Below are 20,590 nucleotides of genomic sequence, written 5' to 3'. Positions count from 1 at the left end.
CCCAACTACCCCCCATCCTTGCTGGTGAGCGTCCGTGATGGACAACATGGTTTGATGAAACCCAAATTTATTAGGGTTATTAAAGTCGTTAATGATTTGGCACCATCGAGATTTCATTTGCTTCATCCTTAATGAACACTGACAGCTTTATATTTTTAGGTGTAAAAAGCGGGATTTCGTTTTAAATGCTTCCTGTCCTGTTGCTACGGCTGCAGCCCCCGGCCCCCATCCTCCCTCACTCCCGCCCCGCCCCTGGCCTTGGCTCCCCTCCCCCCTGCTCCCCCAATACTGACCTGGACCCCTTTCCCTCTCAAACAGACGGGTAAGTCGTCTTCCCAGCACTCCCTTGCACGGCCCCTTGGAAACCCCCACACCCGCGGACAATGCTCTTAGCCCCCAAGTGCATCTGAGGGGAGGAAGCAGTTGAGAACCAGCAGCCCGGAGCTCTGAGGGGGTCTCCCTCCCCACCGGACATGCTCCCCACCCCCTGCCCCGGTGTGAGGGGTCCCATGTGAGGCAGCGCAGCTGATGTCCCAGGAAGAAAACAAAGCCCTCCCTGCAGTCCCTTCTCCACCAGAGGCCCGGGGAGCCATCTGTCCGCTGCTCCCAGAGCACGTCCGGCAAATGAGGGTGCAAACACTGTCGGAGGCTCTGACTGCAGGCCCCTCACCCGCCTGTGGGGCTCGGGCTGGGGTTCTGCGCCGGTGTCTCCCCGTTTTTCTCCAGGACAGTGAGGCGGCCTTGGTGCAGGGCCATGACGCCAATGCGGGGCCTCCCCGGGGAAGCTGTGGCATCAGCGGGGGGGCCTCCATCAGCTCAGGGCCACCGTGCGCACACGCTCATCCCCACGTGTCCGGGCCCGCACCCCGCGCGGCTCGCACTGTGGATCGGAAAGGACGTGGGGTCCAGGTCGTCGGCCTCACGCACCCCGCAGCCTCTCGGGGCTGAGGGGAGGGAGCCGCTAGGAAAAGTTAAAACCGGGCCAAGTTCCGCGAGCACTCGTTTTCCCACCTGCTGAGCCGTTTGTGGGCGCTGTTCTCTCCTCTGCGTGTGCACTGAGGGCAGAGATGCAGCGGAGCGAGCCGACGCCGTCAAAGGAAACACGTCTCCCTCCGGCTGTCTGGCTCCGCAAAGGAAATGAATGAGAGGAGCTGTTGGCTTCATTCAGGCAGAAAGTGCTGTGAGGAGGGGGGACCTGAGTGGGAGTCCTCGGGGCTGGCGGCCAGGGTGTGCGCGCGTGTGCGTTTGTGTGTGCGCATGTGTGCGTGCGTGCGTGTGCGCATATGTGTGCGCGTGTGTGCGCATAAGTGCGTGTGTTTGTGTGTGCGTGTTAGTGTGTGCACGTGTGTGCGCGCGTGTGCATGTGCATGTGTGTGCATGTTAGTGCGTGCATGTGTAAGTGCATGTGTGTGTGCGCACGTGCTCGTGCCTGCGTAAGTGCGTGCGTGTTTGTGTGTGCGCATGTGTGCGTGCGCGCGTGCTCGTGTGTGCGTGTGTGTAAGTGCATGTGTGTTTGTGCACGCGTGTGTGCTCGTGCGTGTTTGTGTGTGTGCATACGTGTGTGCGTGTATGTGTGCGCGTGTTAGTGTGTGCACGCGTGCGCGTGTGCGCATGTGTGTGTTTGTGCACGCGCGTGTGTACACGTGTGCTCGTGCGTGCGTGTTTGTGTGTGTGCATAAGTGTGTGTTTGTGCGCATGCATGACTGTGGGTGTGTTAGCGTGTACACGCGTGCATGTGCGCGCATGTGTGTTTGTGCATGCGCGTGTGCTCGTGCGTGCGTGTTTGTGTGTGCATAAGTGTGTGCGTCTGTTTGTGTGTGCGCGTGCATGAGTGTGCATGTTAGTGTGTGCACGCGTGTGCGTGTGTGCTGTGCAACCTTTTCCCTCGCCCCCCTGTCCATCAACACAAGTGACCGGGAGGCCTATGACACCTGTGGCTAGAGGGACAGTCTCTCCAAGTTCTTAGCTAAAATACAAAACGCCTCTGGAACGGAGCTGTCTAGGGTTATCTAAGACACCAAGATTTCTCAGCCTCGGGAAGAATCAAACTGAAAATGTTCCAGAATGTTCAGGTGTATTCTTCAAGCTTCTATCACACTGGCTACAAATGAGCATCTCTGCGAAGGCAAAGGCACAGGAGAGGAATCCCACAGAGCTGAGCTCCGGGGACCACCAACATTCCCCCACACCGGCCAGCACTCAGCATGGGTGGCTCAGGGGAGGGTCCTGCTTTCCCTTGGGTGGCCAGACTCGGGGACTAACCCTTGTCATCTGTGGGGGAGAACATCACGCCGCGTTTGTGCTAAGCTGAGCCTCAGAGAAACAGTGGCGATCCTGGCAGATTTTCTAACCTGCAGCTTCTGCTCTGCAGCCAGTCCACCGTCAGCTCCAGAAAATTCTCAGCACAGCCTTCCTCCCAGGAGCTGAAGGTCCCCAGGCACCTGAAAAAGGAAGCAAAGGGCTAGAGCAACGTGCAAATGACAGAATATATATATTCTCAAATATGTACTCAAACGTGCGTGTGTGTGTGTGTATAGTAAGTTACAGCAGCTTAGAGGAGTCGAGGAGGGAATTTAAATAGAAATTTGAATGCACGTCTACTTCCTGGTTTCACTGCAGACGAACAGCGGGCCACGTGATTCGTTTTCCATTTCCCCTCTCGTCCATGTCTAGGTGTCCAGACCCAAGAGAAAACTAAACTACTGCTGTAGTAAACGCCCAGATTCACCAATCGTTAATTTTTTTTGCCACATTTGTTTTCTCTCCTGATATATGTGTGTGTGTGCAGGTATAGTGTGCATGTGGATGTCAGCGTGTGCGTCTGTGGGTGTGTGTGTATCTGTGGGTGTGTATATCTATGGGTGTGTGTGCATCTATGGGTGTGTGTATATCTATGGGTGTGTGTATGTCTGGGGGCATGTGTGGATGTGTGTGTACCTGCGTGTGGGCCGGGCCTCTGCCCCCTTGCTGGGCTGCTGGGACCTCACCGGGTCGGGGAAGGCTGCATCAGACACCATGGTCAGCCTGGGAAGGGACACATGGTACCTTGGTGCTTAATCGCATGGTGCTGAGGGCCTGGCCAAGTCCACAGCACCACGCTGACCCCGCTGGAGGATAGTGGTCAGAAGGCCCCCAGCGCTGATGACCCCACAGTTGGGGGTTCCCAGCAGAGCCACGAATTCTGCCAGAACTCCCAGAAGCACCACACAAGTATCAACAGGACCTAATTTATAAATACACGTACAGAATGCTATATTTCCTAAATGTGTGTTCACCTGCTAATTTTCAAATCTGTCCTGTGATGTAAACAATATTATTCTCATTTTACTGGTGAGAAAACCCTCAGGGACATCCAGGTGACTTCCCATAGGTGGAGAGGCAGGACCCGCAAAGGCAGTGAGAACCAAGCCACGCGGAGGCTGTGCAGCATTCACGCAACATCGTCCTGTGACCGCCAGACCCTGGTGAGGGAGAGAGCTTCCTAGCATGGATCTCCACCTGGCTGCATGATGGGCACGGAGAGGGGCACACTCCAGTCCCAGGACAGCTGGAATGAGCAGTAAAGACACGCGGGATGAGGGCCAGGGCTGCCCGTGGGGGCACATGATTTTATGGGACTAGGTTTGCAAAACACCACCAACAAAAAGCAAATACCGGCGGAAATGTGCACCCAGCCCCAGCCACACGTGGCTGGGTCCCACACGCTCCCACCCGCTGTCTGGGCAGAGCCGGTGTCCAGGCCCTCCTGCGGCTCTCAATCACATAGAAATTTTAGGAGCAACAAAAATTATGGGAGGAACGTAGCTTCATCAGTCATTTTCCCGCAAGAACAGTGGCAATTTGAAGAGTTTGAGCACTCTGAAGGTCAAGATTAAAACCCAAGTCATTTATTACCACTGATTTACAGATTAACATGTGCCAATTAATCAATTACTCAATGTGATGAATTGACAATTAATTGACATTCCAGTTCCCATCTGGCAAAGCTTTTGGTTTCCATAGTGAATCATATAAAATCTCTAAATTGAAAGGTGAGGAGGGTTTCTTCCAAGATCAGAACAAAAAGGAATAAAAGAGGACAGGTAAGAATTACTGCTCACAGGACTTCAGCAGATGGCACAGACGTCACCGTTTTTCCAGGGAGCAAGTCCATGGCGCGGAAGGAGTCCGCTTAAGCAGCTTGACAACGAGGACCTTTGCTTCTTGCAACTTGTGTTTATGCCGTTCTGTTCTCTGGGTGCAAGCCCTGGGCCTGAGCTCGTGTGTCCTCCGCAGCCCAGCCCCGCTCTGGGGGCAAGGGCTTTCCAAGGGGCTCAGGGTGCCAGCTTGGACCCCCGTGCTCAGCTCTCGAGGTGCTCACTGGCGTCACAGCCAGGTCAAGGTCAGAACAACCACATTTTAGCAGCATAGCCAAGATCACGTGGGTTCCTCTAACACAGAGGGGCCGCTGTCTGTGGCTGGCCGGGAAGGTGAGGTCTGAGCTCAGCAAGGTCATGGCAAAGGGTCAGAGGCAAAGGTAAACGCAAGGAGCCAGCAGAGAGAAAGACTATTCCAGAAGGTCATGGGAGAACGGAGGGGCAGGGAGGCACCTGGAGTTTGGAAAGGCCTTCGCTCTCTTCTTATCCCCTGGATTCCCTTCCTATTCCTGGCCACCCCTGTTCCCGAGCTCGCCTGGCAATGACTGCCTGACCGCTTCGGCTCCTGACCTTGACTTTGCCAGGAGCCTCTTGGCCACTGCACCTCAGTCCTACGTGTCCCGCCTCAGCCGAGACTTAAGAGGAGACGCAGCGGGGCAGGGGCAGGAGAGCAGCCAGCTGCCGCGAGGAACGGAGAGCAACCCAGCCCGGCCTTGCCCCAGAAAGCTGTCACGTCGGAGTCACAACCGAAATGACATTCTGTTTCCAAGAACCTGAAGTACAATTAGGCAAAGGGATGAGTAACTCCGTTGCAGAGAAAACTGAGCTCTTGATAAAACAGCAGGGAAACAATGTGAAGAGACACCCTTTGAGATGTGTGCAGTTCACACAGCCTTCCTCCTGTCCTCACCACGCTGGCCTGAGACCCCAAGTGATGCCACCGCCACTGGGGCGCAGTAGCCCTTTTCTGCCGCCCGGCCGGCCTTCTGTTTCTTTTAAAGGCTCATTTCTTTCCTGTGATGAGCTCAGCAAAGCAAGCCACGTCCCCAGACTGAGGGCTTAGCGAGGACGGAAGCCACCGGAAGCCGCGGCAGTGTCCCTGCGAGGGGGGTCCGGCGTGGGCCTGAACACCCGCTGCCGCGCTCTGGGCCTTCTGCCCCTTCCCCACTGTCCGCTCAGCCTACAGCTTGGCTTTGGGACGGGCCAGCCGCTGGGGAAGGCCGGGATGGAGGGTGGGCTGTGCCGCCCTTAACAACACAGCCAGGCTGGGCGCAGAAGCCGGGGCTGGGACCCCAGGACGAGAGGCGGGCATGGAGAGGACCCCAGCGGCAGTCCCGGTCAAGGGCTCCCGAGGTCAGTTATCGCCAGGCCAGCCTGGGACGAGGGCGGCGGGGCAGGAGGGACGGAGGCCAGGAGAACCAGGTTTCCAGCAGAGTGGGCCCAGCTGACACCCGGTCCCAGGTCCGATCCAATCTCAGAAGGCCCAGGTCTCTCCCTGGCGAGATCAGAAAACCTGCCGCGCAGTGTCTCCAACGCCTGGGGACCCTCTCTTGTTACCAGACACAGGGGACATAGAGAGGGGACGTGCGCAGGTGCAACCGCTCAAAAATGCTACCAGAGACCCAGCTCCTTCCGTCTCTCTGCTCCTTCCTCCCTGATGGGGGAGATTCCAGACTCAGGCCTCCCACCCGGGGCTTTTGAGGCCCAGGTGGCCGGTCCAGGGCACATCTGCCCTCCTGCCAGACAGGAAGAAGGGAAGGGCGAGAGGGGAGGGAGGGGGAAGAGGAAAACGGGGAGGGAAGTGCTTCCTCTGTCAGGCTGGCTGAGCTTCCCCAGAAAGCACACCCAGAGTTCTCCTGGCACCTCATTGGTCACACCTGTGTCACACGGTCACATAAGCTTGCCCAGGAGTCTCTCCATACTTCTACTCAAGTCCCGTTGGTCAGGACTGTGTCACACGGCCGTGCAGGTGCCAGAGAGGCTCTGGAGAGCCGCTGTCTTGGTCCCTTCCTGCAGAATCAGAGCTCCTTCCTGAGGAAGGGCCTGGCCGAGGCCTTCCAACCCGACGGGCATTCAGGAGTTGGCTGAAGCGAGCGTGGAGGGTGGGGGGACCGTCCCAGGGCAGCGGCGGCGACAGAAGGCACCGGTGTGTCCCCTAAGGCCTGCAGCTCCGCGTACGAAAGGCCTCAGTCGTGCCCATGGAGGACCGTGACCTGGAAATTATAAGTCTCCGCGGGGACACGAAGCTTCTAGATCAAATTGTTCCTTAAGCAAATTAGAGACGGAGGCCAATTGCCTCATTTCTCTTAATTAGCAAACCCATCTCTTTCGGAGGCTCCGAGTCCAAAAGCGAATCCCATCGTGCCAAGCCCTCCCTCGGCTTCCTCCCTGGACAGAGGGGGGCCCGTGCGGAGGCGACACCCCCACCCCCGGCCCCCAGCGTCGGCAGTGAAGCCCCCCGCGAAGGGGGCCACGTCCGTGTGTCGGGAGCCTGCTAATGCGCGGGCGCGCCAGCCGTCGCAGACGGCAGTAACGGGGCCGTTCCGAGGCTTCTGGAGGCTGTGCCTACGGAGGATATAATGAAAGGGCTGCCCAAATGGGCAAGGATAATATAGTTAATGTATTACTTCTTTTATTATTTTATCATCTTTCATTAATTGCTGGCCGCGCGCCCGCAGGAGCGGGTTCTTGGGAAGGGCTTTTAGTCAAACGCCTGCGACGAGAGGAGCACTCAGAACCTGCGGGCAAGGTTGAACCAGGGTTCGCCGGGCTTCAGTAAATCTTGTCTGCCGGGGACACGGGGCAGGACGCGCGGGGCGCTCAGCCTCCCCCCGCCGCTGGGGGCCGCAGGACTCGGGCCACGGGGGCGCCCCCGCCGGCCCCCTGAGCTGCCCCGCGGCGCGGAGGAAGGGACGCGCCACTCGGGAGCCTCTCTCGGCAAAGCAGGCCCTGACACCCAGCCGGTCAGCCCGCTGCGTAAGGGTCGCCGGATCCCGTGAATTGATGGGGCGGCTGGGGAGGTGGGGGGCAGCGGGTGTAGCCCTGGGCCGAAAGGCGGCCCCAGCGCGGCTCTGCGGCTGCTCAGGGCGGCTCCAGGCCCGGACACTCGCCGCTGCCCCCCGCCCCCGTCGAAGCCCCGCGCTGACTCCGTCACCCCGTGTGCCCCGCCACCGCCCGTGGACCACAGGGGCCACCGCCCCGCGTGCCCGCGGTGCCAACATGCTCTGGGCCCGCTGGCGCCCCTCGGCCGCCTCTCCCCACCGTCTGGGGAAAAGTACAAAAAGGCCGCCAGCCCCTCATTTCGGCGACCTCACAGCCCCGCCTCGGCTCCTGGTCACTTAAGCAGACACTCAGCAGCGTCGCCTGGGCGCCCCGCACCGGGAGGGAGAAGCCGGCTGCAGGGGGGAGGGGCGGGTCCGTGGGGGCGGCTGTCGCAGTGCCCCGGACGAGGAGACGAGGAGGAGGAGGGAGAGCAAGGGCCTGAGGGCGCTTCCGGGCGCACGTGTCCGGGCCTGAGCTCCGCGCCTGCTGCCCACCGGACGTGCGCTCTCGGTGCCCTGCAGGGAGTGACCGCCCCCCCCCCGCCCCCCCGCGAGCGACTCTCCTGCGGACATTCCCATCCCCCCGAAGGCACACGAACGTTCTCCTTCGGCGGCCTTTCTGCGCCCCTAACCTCTGACCTCCATTCCGCCTGGCCACCGCCATCCAGATTCAGAAACACAATTTTGAAAAAAAAAAAAAAGTCGGGTAGGCCTTGGGGTGATGAGTGTGAGGTAAGAGGGGGCCAAGGGCGGGGAGAGACGCCCAGCCGTGGCGGGGCCGGGCAGGGGTGGCCTCCGGGAGGGGCCGCAGCGGGGCCTCCATGCGCCCGGGTCTGCTGCCCTGCACCCCCTCCGCCCCCAGCTCCCACGGCCGCACCCGTCCACGCACGCTCACGGCTCACCCCCACGAAGCCTGACAGCAAAGAGATGGACGGGGGTCCCGTGCACCCCTCCCTCAGCCTCCCCCAGTGTGGCCAGCTGCCATTGCTGCAGCAAACATTCAAACCAGCAAACGGATACAGTACAACCCACCGAGCTTGCTCAGGTGCCGCCAGTCACACATGCGTTCATGTGTGTGCAGGCGAGTGTCTGACTATCACGCGTGTAGCTTCATGGAGCCACCACCAAGATCGTTAACTGGGTCATGCCTACAAGACCCCTTCCTGCGGCCCCGCCCCGCCCCCTCCCAAACAGCGTGCAGCCGACACGCAGTTTCCCCAGTTCCCCCGTGGCAAGTGTACCAACACCTAGTTTCTCTTTGTCGCTAAGTCCTGTTGCCTGGTCCCCGCGGACCGGGCAGGGTAACGTAGCTGGGACTCCAGGGAGTTTCCAGTACGGGGCCATTACAGACGAAGCTGCTATAAATATCTGTATGCCCGTTTCTGGGTGAAAACGCGTGTTCGTTTCTCTGGAACACACGCCCAAGAGCAACCTTGCTGGGCTGTGGGAGAAGCCCCTTCTCGGCGTCAGGAGGACCCTCCAAGCTGCGTCCCCAGCGGGACCCCCCACCAGGAGAGCACAGGGACACATGCGCGTAGCACCCTTGTTAGCCTTTGGGTTCGATGGCGATTTCTCGCCTGAGCCGCTCTGACGGGGGTGCCGGGACTTCTCACCGAGGCTTCCCCCTCCAAGCTCCAGCGGCCGGCGATGTTGACCAGCTTCCCACGTGCGCATCGGCCGCCTCTACGTCAGTCGGATGGATTGTTTGAAATGTGCACACGGCACTGTGACACCTGCCGCCCCCACCCTCGCCCCAGCCCCAGCCTGGTGGCTCCTTTTCCATCCGTGGTCATCAGGTGACCTCCCTTCCTCGAACCCTCCCCCTCCAACCCCGCGTCTGCCCCCCGCCTCCCCTCGCCCCTTGGGGGACCCAGGCGAGGACAGAATGCTTGCCATGGCCTGAATATTGCGAGTGGAACCCCGCACCCCAAGGTCAAATCTGTTTAGTGGGTGGACTCCGTGCACCTGGAGGTGGAGTTCCTTGTCTCTTTCCCAGACAAATGTCCCCGGGTCCCTCAGCTACAGTCTGAGAAAGCTCTGGATGCAGTGTTCTTGCTCTGAGAGAAGTGGGGAGCAGCTGAGAGGCACCCCGGGGAGAGGGGCCACCCCGAGACCACCCAGAAACTGTCCTGACAATTCCACGGTCAGTAGGGAAGAGCCGGGTTCCCAGAGAGCCACAGTGGTCTGACCCTTCTCAATGCCCCGGCGCAGACATCATACAGCACCCCCTGCCCCCCGATTTCTTCCCCCCAGTGCCCGCCAGCCAGCCAGCCAGCCGGGTCCTCTGTGAAAGCCAGGCTCCATGGTGATTGCCCACTTGGAAGAACCCAGAGCAGGTCTAATAACTGAAGAGAGCCCAGGGAGAACCCGCCAGACCGCCTGTGCGCGCCCTCCGGCCCGCAGCCCCAGGGGTAACCCTGGCAGTGTCCTAGCCTGAGGTTGAAAACTGGGGCAGGCTCATTTGTTTGTGCCGTGTTGACGGCCAGCGGTTAATCACCAAGGGTAAGTGGAGGGAATCATTCCTGTTCATTTGCAAATGGAAATCAAATGAGGACTGAACTTAAATGCATCAGCGGTTTCCCTTCCAAAGGAGAGGGTTGCAGAGACAGTGACCTTGGGTGCCAGAGAGGCAGGCGCGGGGGCGGCCGTGGCTCCTCCGGGCTCTGGGCCCGGCCCGGCACGCCCGCTGGCCCGGGAGGCCCAACGACTTAGTTTGGGAAGCGGCATGTGGGGGGCTGTGAATTCACGTGTGCGCACAGGGAGCCGCTCCTTTCTTCCTCATCCCTCTGCAGAGACTTGGGGAGGCATCCCCCTGCATCAGGAGCCCCAGCAAATGATGCTGAAATCCTGCCAAGTGTTGAAATATGTTTATAAATTCTCCGTCCTGAACCGCTGGCCCCGAGACATCTTACCACCATAAAGCTCTTACGTGTTGGGGGTTGGTTGGGTTCTTTCCCCTGAGCTGCCCCCCAGGATGCAGCGTTGTCTGTGGACGCCCCCTCCCCGAGGTGGGAGCCCCCGGCCCTGGAGAAACAGCCCCTCGGGTGGGATGCGGGATGAGTTTCTCTCCCCGCTGGCGGGTGCGTCTCCGTGATTTATGGGCGTTTTAATGTACACAGCCTCTTAAACCATCTGCAGGTGCCTCTGGTGAAGGCAGATCTGGCCTCTGATAGCTCCCGAGCTGTGCTATTGTTTGAGGAATTATTGCCGACCCGGGGCAGGTAAACAACCTCGGATCAAAGGCGGCGGGTTCCCTGCACGCACCACCGATGGACTGATGCCGGCCGCCTGCTGATGGGGATGGGCGCAGCCCTGAGGGGCCCTGGGGCGCCCTCCCTGTAAAGCGTGGGAGGAGAAGCCACACACAGGAGGGAGTCCTCGCATGGGCTTTCTTGCGTCTCAGGCGGGGACCTTCCCTGTAGTTCCCACCAGGCCCACAGAGGAAGACGCAAGAGCCAGAACCGAGATCCAATCATCACTGGAGAGGCCGCGGCGCGTTCTGTGCACCAGAAGGAACCTTTTAACTTAATCACCTGAAGAACGGCTTCCACACACTGTCCACAATTTCAACCTAAAGGAAGCACCTGCTTGCAAATGGGACCCGAGGGTGGGTTTCTTTCAGGAGGTGGACCCTGGAAACTGGAAACCGAGGAGGACAAGGAGTAGAGGTGCTGGCTGGGCTCCCTATTTCTTAGGAATTACCGGGGCGGGGTGGGGGTGGGGGTGGCTACGGAGGGAAGCTGCCAGGAGACAGAGGACCCTCAGGCAGAGAAAGAGGCTTCATGCAGGAGTGGAAACAGCATCAGGGTTTCCCAACATCCCGGGGGAGGCAGGGATGGCGATGGGGCCCGGGGAGAGACCGCCTACCTGCCCCCAGGAGGGGACCCTCAAGGAAGTAAATGACCGCTGGACTCTCCAGGGCAGCCCCAGTGGACCCTCAGTGAAGGATCAGTTAATTCATCCACTGCTTTGCTGTCCTCAAAGGGACGGACCCTGCCCTTTCTAATGGACCCGATTCCCAACACTCTATGTGACAAAATTCTACATCTTCTTGTTTCACGGACCCTGAGTCTGGGTCCACAGTTAGACCATCAGGTAATAGACATGCCTTGAGCGTCCTGATTTCATTGCCATGGAGATGGGGGAGCAACTGCTCATGATCACCATTTTATGATGAAAAGTCAGGGAGTCAAGAGGCTGTATCCCAGCCTGAGGGAACACACAGGGTTTTATACGTGTGGAAAGATCCCATGGCTCCAATGAGCTGTGACCTGTTTCTTACCTGCCTGATGGGCAAGATGCTGTCTGGGGCGGGGGTGGGGGGCAGAGAAACAAGCCCTTAGCGCGGGGCTGGTGCAGGGCTGAGCCAGTAAGTCTCTTCGGTGTGCAGTTTGGAATTAGCCCTCAAACTTCTAAATGAATACACCCTCTGCCCTGGCTGGTGTGGCTCAGTGGACCGAGCACTGGCCTGCAAACCAAAGGGTCGCCGGTTCGACTCCCAGTCAGGGCACCTGCCTGGGTTGCGGGCCAGGCCCCCGCCCCCACCGTTGGGGGCGCGGGAGAGGCAACCACACATGGATGTTTCCCTCTCTCTCTTTCTCCTTCCCTTCCCCTCTAAATAAATAAATAAAATCTTTAGATAAATAGATCTTTAAAAAAAACTTATCAAGTTGTATACTTTCTAGGTGAGTGCTTATTTTGTGCAAATTATACCTCCCAGAAACCATTACCAAAAAAAGAGCCAAGGACGTTCTCTAAGGGGAAATACAAATGGCTGGTGATGGACACATTTTTTTAAAGGGCAACCTCTTCGCTAACTAAAGAAGGAGAAACACATGAGGTAGTACCTGTCCTCACGTGGGCACAGAATCTGTGACCGGCCCCGGTCGGGTCGGGGGGATCCCGGAGGCAGCTGCAGGCCTGCAGGAGGCTGACCGTCTCCTTCCAACAAGGCTTCTCAATACCAGACGCGGTGGTGAAGCCGCCCAGCCTGTTCAGTTGTCATCACTGCGCCCAGCGGGTGTGACACTGGGTCACGTGACCCGAGGGTCTGCGGCCCTTCCGCGAGTGGGTGGAGCTGGGCTTTATCCCTCTATGGCTGCCCAGAGCAAGCAGACGCCCTGGGGGGCTCCGAAGCTGGGCCTGGAAACCCAGACTCAGAGCAGGACATTTGATGTGGATGCCAGCAATCATTGGACAAGGAGCCCCAACTCAAGCGAGCCTGACTTCAAGGAACCAAAGGTGACCACCTTCTAGCACCTTCTCTGCCACCATTCATGAGGCAGCGAGGACAACGTGGACAGCAGGACTTCCCCTCAGGCAGAGAGGGTCTCCAGAAGCACATCTCCCAGCGCAGGTACGACCGCTCTTCCAGGCCGCGCGGATCCTGAGACGAGGCCCAGCTCAGCTGAGCGGCATTTCGAGGACTAGAACTAACCGGGCAGGAGACCTGGGTCTGCACCGAGGGTCCAGTGCCCACCTGTGGGAGTGGAGGGGGCGCAGTGGCCAGTGGACGCCCACCCGACCAGTCCCCTCCCCATACCCCTCAGGGCAGGCGCCAGGCCCTGAGTTGGGCCTGGATCCCAGAGGATCGGAGCGGAAGTCAAGGCCAGAGGACCTGCCAGCCCAACCATCGACCCGGATAATGGAGAAATGACGAAAGTAACGTTGGCAGCCTCGCTAATAATGATGAACACACGTGTGGCCCTTCTGATAAATGCCCGCGGCACCGCGCGGGTGCAGCCGGAGCTGGGAACGGTCCCCACGCGCGCCGAGGCCTCTCTGCTGAAATTGCCAATTAGCATAGTGCTCCCGGGAGGCCGATCTTGGCCGCGGCCTCTGAGCCCGGCCCGGAACCAGCATGTGCAGCCAGATGCCAGCGCGCAGCGGCTCCTGACCTGCTCCTGACCCCAGGCACAGCGCGGGAAGGGCTCACTCTCTGTCCCTGAGGGGGACAGCCTCGGGGGCCGCCCTGTGACTGTGGGCTCGCTAGTGCCCACGCTGGCCCAGCCTCGCCAGCGGCAGAGGAGGCACTTCCGAGCCCGGCAGTCACTTACCCGCACCCGCGCCCCCTCCGAAATGAAGAGCAGCCATGCTTGCCACACGAGTGCAGGGAGGTGCCGCTGGGGCGGGGGTGAGGGGGGGGCATGCCCCCGGGGCCACCGGGTCACAGGACGGCCACCCACAGCAAAGCCCACGCGACCACACCTTCCACAGGGCCCCGGATTCTGTGTCTCCAAGTGCAAATCGGCAGAAAAACCCTCATGGTTTGGCCTGGCCGTGGCCGTCCTCTAGGGCTGCGGGAACAGACTGCCCTGGGCCGTGTGGCTTCAGCAACAAACACTGCGTCACGGTGCCGGGGCCCAGGCCTGCGAGGCCCATGGGCCGACCGGGAAGCAGGCTGCCTCCGACCTCACTCCCCACGTCCAGGGCCCCTTCATTTGTGGCAGCAGAGCCCCGGTCCCCACACGGCTTCTCCCTGTGGGCACAGCTGTGTCCCCCTTTGCACAAGGACTCCCGTCACACTGGATGAGGACCCACCCTAGTGACTCATCCTCACTTGGTCACCCGTAAAGTCCCACTTTCTAAGGAAGGTCACGCTCCAAGGGACTGGGGGTTGGGATTTTAACCTATCCGTTTTTATCGGGACAAATTCAAACCACAAAGCAGGGCAGAGCAAGCCTGAGCCAGCACAAGGTGTGAACTGCAGACTTTTACAAAAGAAGCCCAGCGTGATATCACGCAGGTCAATTCCACGCGGGGGTGGAACAGGCCGCAGGATCACGCGAAGGCTACCCTGACTCCCCGCTGTACGGAAACGTGCCGGGCAGGCCTCGGGCCCCGGCTGACCTCCGCGGGCCACGCGGGCCGGACAGACAGACGTCGTCCTCCCCTGGCAGGTTCGCTCCCAGAATTGAGGCCATCGATTAGCTCTGCCGCTTCAGGAAAGCCAGGCATTAAACTGTCATTTTGTCAATAAAACGTCATTTCATCAATAGCACGTCTGGGCGGCCTGAATGTTTCTGCATAATTAATTCTGCTGATGCATTAAGGAATGTTCTACACAATATTAATCAAAAAGTCGTGTCAGTAGAAGGGTAATATATAAACCCAGACGGAGAGATTACAAACCTCTCGGAAAGGCGTTTTCCCTCCGAGACACGTCTCGTCTCGAGATGTCTAGATCTCTGTTTTCTAAAACTGCTATTTAAAAAATTAGCCAGTCAAGGAAAGACAATTAGAGTAATATAGCGAAACCTCTCGGGAAATTAATATTTCACAAAACACTTTTTAATAAATTGCGTTCAGTGTTTTGAAAGTCCTCTAAAGATGACAGGGCCCTGCAACACCCATGTCCCATGTGACAGTCACGGCGCGGGAGGTCCCCCCGCCCCCCTCCCTGAGCCACACTAGCCCTCAAGGGTCCCTCCTCTAGCTTCTTTAAAACGTCCAAGGTGCTGTCACCTTCGGACGACCCTGAGGGCGTCTCCCATCCCAGAGCCCCGAATGCTCCAGCAGGTGCCCGGACACGCCCCCCCCCCCCCCCACACTGCTCTTGGGTGCCCAGGCGGCAGGAGATCTGGGGAACAAGCAGCCGGACCCCCCCACACGCTGGCCCTGTGCTGTCCCCTCCTTGGCTGGGCTCCCAGCTCCTGACGCCATCACCCTCTGCCAACTCCCTGCCTTGCCCGGCTCTCCACGGCCACAGCTCGGCACAGGTCCTCGTCACAGCAGCGTGGGGGTCGCACGCCCCAAGATGGCTGCACGGAGCACTGGCCGTCCTCACCTGGAATCGCCCTGGCAGGCGGGCAGTGAGGGGTGGGAACCCCAGCAGGCAGAGGCCCTGCTCAGTGCTCCAGGGTGCCTTTGTTCGTGGTGAACACAGAATGCACCTGTTCGAAGACCCTGACCCAGCCAGGCCAGTGTGACCTCGTCGAGAGGACACTCGAAGCCCCGCCCTGGCCAGTGGGACCTGGGACCCAGCACCCACCTGGACGCTTGTGGCCCCGACGGCCACGGCCTCCCCGTCACATGGCTGGTACCCAGCCCGGACCAGCTGGGATCAGAGCCGCAGACACTCGCCGCTGGCGGGGCCACCTGCCACCCTGTTGTGTGGGCAAGTTCTCGGTCTGCGCTTCTGAACAGCAGGGACACTAAGGACAGCAGGTCCCTCCGTGGCCGTGAGCATCGAAGATGAACGCAGGCCCTTCAACCTGGGCTCCCGGACAGGGCACGCTCACCGGGCGCCGGCGTCCTGCGCATGGGGCTCAGACACGCTGACCCAGCTCCTCCGCCCCAGCTCCCCACGCCACCTGGGCGCCCACCCCCTGCCCAGGGCCCAGAAGACCCGCTCTGGCCCCGCTCCGCCACTCATCAGCTCTGTGGCCTGGACAAACCACCTCCCCAGGCCACTCACTCTGACGAAGGTGTTCCTGGGACTTTCTGACCTTGGAAAGGGTGCAAGGTCACGACTGGTGGTTCCCTTCCTGAAGATGCACTGCGCAGGGCCCGGCTCTCCTGAAAGGACCCACCTTGAGGTCGCCCAGAGGGGCCAGACGACAGAGGGTGAGGCTCAGCCTTGCCCCAGAGCGGGACTCCCCGGACTTCCTCAGGGACCCTGTGTCTCCTCTGATGGGCGCTCTGCTGTGAGGCTTAAAACCGCCTCCGTCACCATCGCTGGGGGCGGGGCTCCAGCAGGAGTATCGGGGGCACCCGGACATCCAGTCCTTAATGGGCGCACAGCCCCCAACAAGTCCCCACCAGCATCACCAGGCACATCAGTCAGTGTCAAAGCTCACACGCCCCAGGGGACCAGCACGTGCTACATGGGCCCTGCTGGGTGCCGGAAGCTTTCTGCGGGTCCTGTCATTACCACTCCCAACGTCCTCGTCAGGACTGACAGATGTCATTGGCCCCACGTTGCAGATAAGGCAAGGACACTGTGGCTGAGGACTGAGTGACCCACCCACCATGCACAGTGCGGGAGATGCCCCAAAGCCAGGCCGCTCCATGTGGACCACCCGCCTCCCGGGCACCAGTGGCCACATGCCCTCGTCACGGGTGAAGGACACAGACATGCTTTCCGGACTGACCTGCCTCTGGCTCTGGAGACGCCGTTCTAAACGCTTTAACACAGATCTGGGAGTTGTATCTCCCCAAATGTAAAAAGCCCTGTTTTATGGACCATTCTATAACATGTTTTCTCTACAACAGTAAAGTAAGGACATTGTCACAAACTATGTCATGCTTGTTTCGTGTCCAGTATTTTCAGAGAGGACGTGTCTAAACGCATCTTAATCTAAAGGTCACTCCTGCACCCATAAAGAGCGGGCAGGTGGCCGGATATGGTCTTTTAAAACCTCTTCAGTTGGCAAGACAGACATTATTACCTCTGGATATCCTTAAAAGGCCTGTGTTGGAATCAAATTGTTCTTATTAATTTAATTATTCAACCAAATTTGCCATCATTACAACCCCTTTCAAAAGAAAAATTGTATTATCAATATATTTCCCATCAAGTCTTCCTAGGCGCTTACAATTATCTGTAGATATATTCCTGCTCTGAATGAGGTCCTGCATGCTAACTACTTCATCTTCATCCGATAGCCTCCAGCTCCGAAAGGTGTTCTATAACAGTTGGGGAAGACCTGCTCCCTTGCCTCCCACGCTAAGGGAGGAAGGTGCTCTGACTATACCGAAGGCAGGCCATAATTCCTGCACATATTTTTGTCCGTGCAGAAGCCCAAGCAAGCGTTTTCCCCTGTGCGCCGGCGAGTGTGAAGGATTCACTAACTCAAACTCAGTGGGGCCTGCTGATCATCTCCAAGGATGCGGGGAAAACTGCTGATGAGAACGTTAATATAATGAGCCTTACACTGCTCTTCGACTTAATCAATAAACCCCAGCCTAGAATCTCCAGGCCTCCTGGCCTCTAAGGAGGGAGTCGTAGGGAAGAGAACTCAGGACAGGAAGAGGTGAGCGGAAACCTCGCATTTCCTCCCCATGGGGCTGCTCTGAGGAAAGGCTTGCAAACTTCTGGTTGGAACTGATATCATTTCGGCTCAGTACCGTGCTCCTGTGGACTAGAAGCTCACTAAGTACTTGACGGCTTAGAAGAAAAAGCAGTGTGTTATTTTAAATACAGTTTGGTATGCAAGTAGAAGTTTTACCGGGACAAATGAGAAGGAGCTCTTGCATAGCTAAGTCTGAGAAGGAACAGACAGCCCTGGCCGGGTGGCTGCGTTGGTTGGAGTGTCTTCCCAGTACACCAAAAGGTTACAGGTTCAATCCCCGGTCGGAGCACATGCCTAGGCGGTGGGTTTGGTTCCCAGAAATCAATAAACATATCCTGCCCTGACTGGTGTGGCTCAGTGGACTGAGCACCAGCCTGTAAACCAGAGGGTCGCCGGTTCGATTCCCAGTCAGGGCACAGGCCTGGGTTTCGGGTCAGGTCCCCCTTTGGGGGCGTGCAAGAGGCAACCACACACTGATGTTTCTCTCCCTTTCTTTATTCACCCTTCCTCTCTCTCTAAATAAATAAAATCTTTTTTTTAAAAAAAGTAAACATATCCTCGAATGAGAATTAAAAAAACAAGCAAAAAAGAAGCAACAGACTGAATAAATCACAGGTAGATTATGTACACATAAAGCCATGGAATTCGATTGCTAATGAACACCACCAAAATGGGCGGATTACAAATTCCCATCAGTAGGTGTCTGGTTAAGGAACCAGAGGGAAGGAATACACACACCAGGAGGACCAATAAAACTGACGACCGGTACTCGGCACACTGACGCAGTCCGTACCCTAACAAATCCCCACGCACCGTTCAGGCACAGGTAAGAACATGGCTCTGTTCTCGAAGATCAGCTCCTGCCACAGGACAACGAACACAATTTTCGCCCCCGCCCCCCACGACGCGCCTCCATCTTCTCCCCTCCTGGCCGCCTTGAAAAGCAGAGGCGGCACAGACAGACCAACGTTCGCCGCAAAACCCCCTCCCGTGTCCACGAGCACATCACAGGTGAGCTGAGCGTTCCGTGATGAAGTGGACATGATGGCTTCCAGAATGTCCTGTGTGCTCTCACCAGGGAAGGGGGCCAGGCCGTGGGAGGGGGTCCCTGGGCACAGACGCCAAGGCTGTCGGCCCCTGGTTCCCTCCCCTGAGGCTAAAGCTTCCAGCTTGTTCTGGGACAACCAGAGACCCACAGAGAACGCAGGTCCACGCGGAGCTGAGGGATGGCGCCACTGGGTTGTTTCACGGCTCAGGAGGTGCTCATGTCATTCTGAACTGTGAGCCCTAGAAGCTAAAGACAGAACTCCTAGCCTCTGGCTCTCTCCGGAACCCTCCACGCCAGGCTGGTGAGGCCGGGGGGCTCTGGGTGAAACGCAAGGTCATGCCAGGCTGACTTCGTGTGTTATCAGCTGTTTATACGGGACCGAAGCGGCACGTGACGGGTGAAAAACGGCTTTCCGATCTCAGAAAATAAATCAGGGCCAGCGAGTGACTCCACTGCATAGTTAACTGTAGCCAGTAAAATATTCCACCTGTTATTATTCAGGGCAAACACAACTCCTTCCATTTGTTTATTGAGGAAACAATTTATCTGAGGACATTTAATTGCAACAGCGAAGACTGGCGTGGGGGTTAATCCCGGTTTATCGGTGCAATTAAAAGCGGTGTGCGCGGCGGGCTGTGTTTATTATCTACCGGGAGAGTGTTGACACAGCCCCGGAGCCGGGCAGGTCCCGCGCAGTCTGTGCTCTGCGGAAACGTTTGCCTAACCTAATTGGGGAAAGGCTTCTAATTTGATTTTACTTGGAGCAATATGGGTTCAAATTGCCGTATAGATCCAGCGCTGTTTGGTTTCTCGTCAATGATTCATGGCATGTTAACGTCCACCAGGCCAGCAGGGCCGGGTCTCCTCACACCTCTGGCAGAATTCCACAGCGACCTGGCCCCAGGTCCGCCCCTTCTCCTGCCCGACCGCGGGACGCCTGGCCCCCCGCCCCCCAGGTCTCACTAGCTCTTGCCTAAGCCGGTTCCTGGGTGCCTGCCCCTCTCACCAGGGGGCAACCTCCTCCAGCTGGAGGGGCCCATCTCCGGGGGAAGCACCCCAAGTGGGGAACAGAGGGGCTGGAACCCGCAGCCTCCTGTGCCGCACTGGGGACATATCTGAGATGCGGTCAGAGGAGGACCTCAAAGATCTCATTATGTCTCTCTTTTTCCGCCATTGGCTATGCTTTTCCTCTGGTCCTATGTCCGTGGTTTTTATTTTGGCTGTTTTAATGTCATCTTTAATTGTCTTTATGGTTAGTAGACGAGGTCAGTCCAGAAGGTACCCAGCCATGTACTACGGAAAATAAGAGACATCTACTGAAGAAGGTACAAGACACAAGAAACACTGTACATGGGACAAGGGCACCTCAGTCCCCTTCAAAGCAGGCACCTCGGGACCTCACACAGGTCTCCCCGTCGCCATCAGCGGCCCTGTGTGTTTTCCTGAATCTCATTGAGGGTCTGAAATGTCTTCCCTTTTGAAGATGATCTCAGTTTTAGGAGAAGTCAGAAGTCGCAGGGCACCAAATCTGGGCTGTAGGGGCGCTGAGTCACCTGGGTGAGTTGATATTTCACAAAAAACTCGACACGACATCATGCATGAGTGGGTGTGTCGTGATGAAGCTGCCAATCACCAGGTGCCCACGCTGCGACCTCTGGATCATCCCAATAGTTTCCGCGGAGGAACGTTCAAGCTTTAATGCAACATCTGATGCAGATTCACTGCTCTACCTGCTCAGTCATTCTGAATGCGACGGCCACACAGTACACAGGCTCACTCATCGGCATCTACCGCTCCCACTGACCAGTACAGTGAAGGCGTCATTGTTCACACATGTGCATTCCAGCCCACTCTCCTTGGCTGCCGGGTTATACCCACATGGCACAAACCGTTCTCATCATAATGGCTGGACTTTTTCTGGGAAGACCTCGCCATATACTCAGATCGTACTGGGAACCGTTTTCAGACCTGCTTGGAGATTTTTCTACCTTTGTTCGCTTTTCTTTCCATTTGGCGCCTCCCCGACCACCAAAGTGCACCTTCATAATCTCTTCCTTTGCCTCCGAGGGCCCTGACACTCCTCTGTGGTTCTCTGCACATTGTCCCTGTTTTGCACCGGTGGCCCTTTCTTTGTGTCCCGACTCCCCCAGGACTTGGTGCCTGGCAGGGTGCTCTGGATGTGTGGGTGCTTGAACCCCAGCTCTGCAGTGACAAAGACACGGGCTGACGGAGCAGCAGTGTTTGGTGGTTCGTCAGAAATAGGGACCTTGACCTTGCAGACAGGCCAAATCCTTCGAAATGGCAAATGTTCCTGTGAGCTCGCAGGACAGAAGTTGGTCTCCTGTGGCAGAG

The 20,590-nt window shown here is 58.0% G+C and overlaps 1 protein-coding gene across 1 annotated transcript in view; it reads right to left on the bottom strand.

The window, feature by feature from the left end:
* Nucleotides 1–491: 491 nt before the first annotated feature.
* The window catches only part of LOC150002398 (uncharacterized), a 31,427-nt gene continuing 11,328 nt past the window's right edge, over nt 492–20,590 (bottom strand). The window contains exons 4-6 of the mRNA XM_090286925.1: nt 2,352–2,441; nt 1,012–1,120; nt 492–880 (exon numbers count right to left, since the gene is read on the bottom strand). Of these exons, the coding sequence (XP_090143051.1) occupies nt 812–880; nt 1,012–1,120; nt 2,352–2,441 (268 nt within the window). The 3' untranslated portion in view covers nt 492–811. The remainder of the gene's footprint in view (nt 881–1,011; nt 1,121–2,351; nt 2,442–20,590) is intronic.

Source organism: Furipterus horrens, unplaced genomic scaffold, assembly GCF_987537825.1.
Source record: "Furipterus horrens unplaced genomic scaffold, mFurHor1.1.pri manual_scaffold_9, whole genome shotgun sequence".
NCBI lineage: Eukaryota > Metazoa > Chordata > Mammalia > Chiroptera > Furipteridae > Furipterus > Furipterus horrens.
This window is presented reverse-complemented; position numbering and strand designations above follow the sequence as displayed.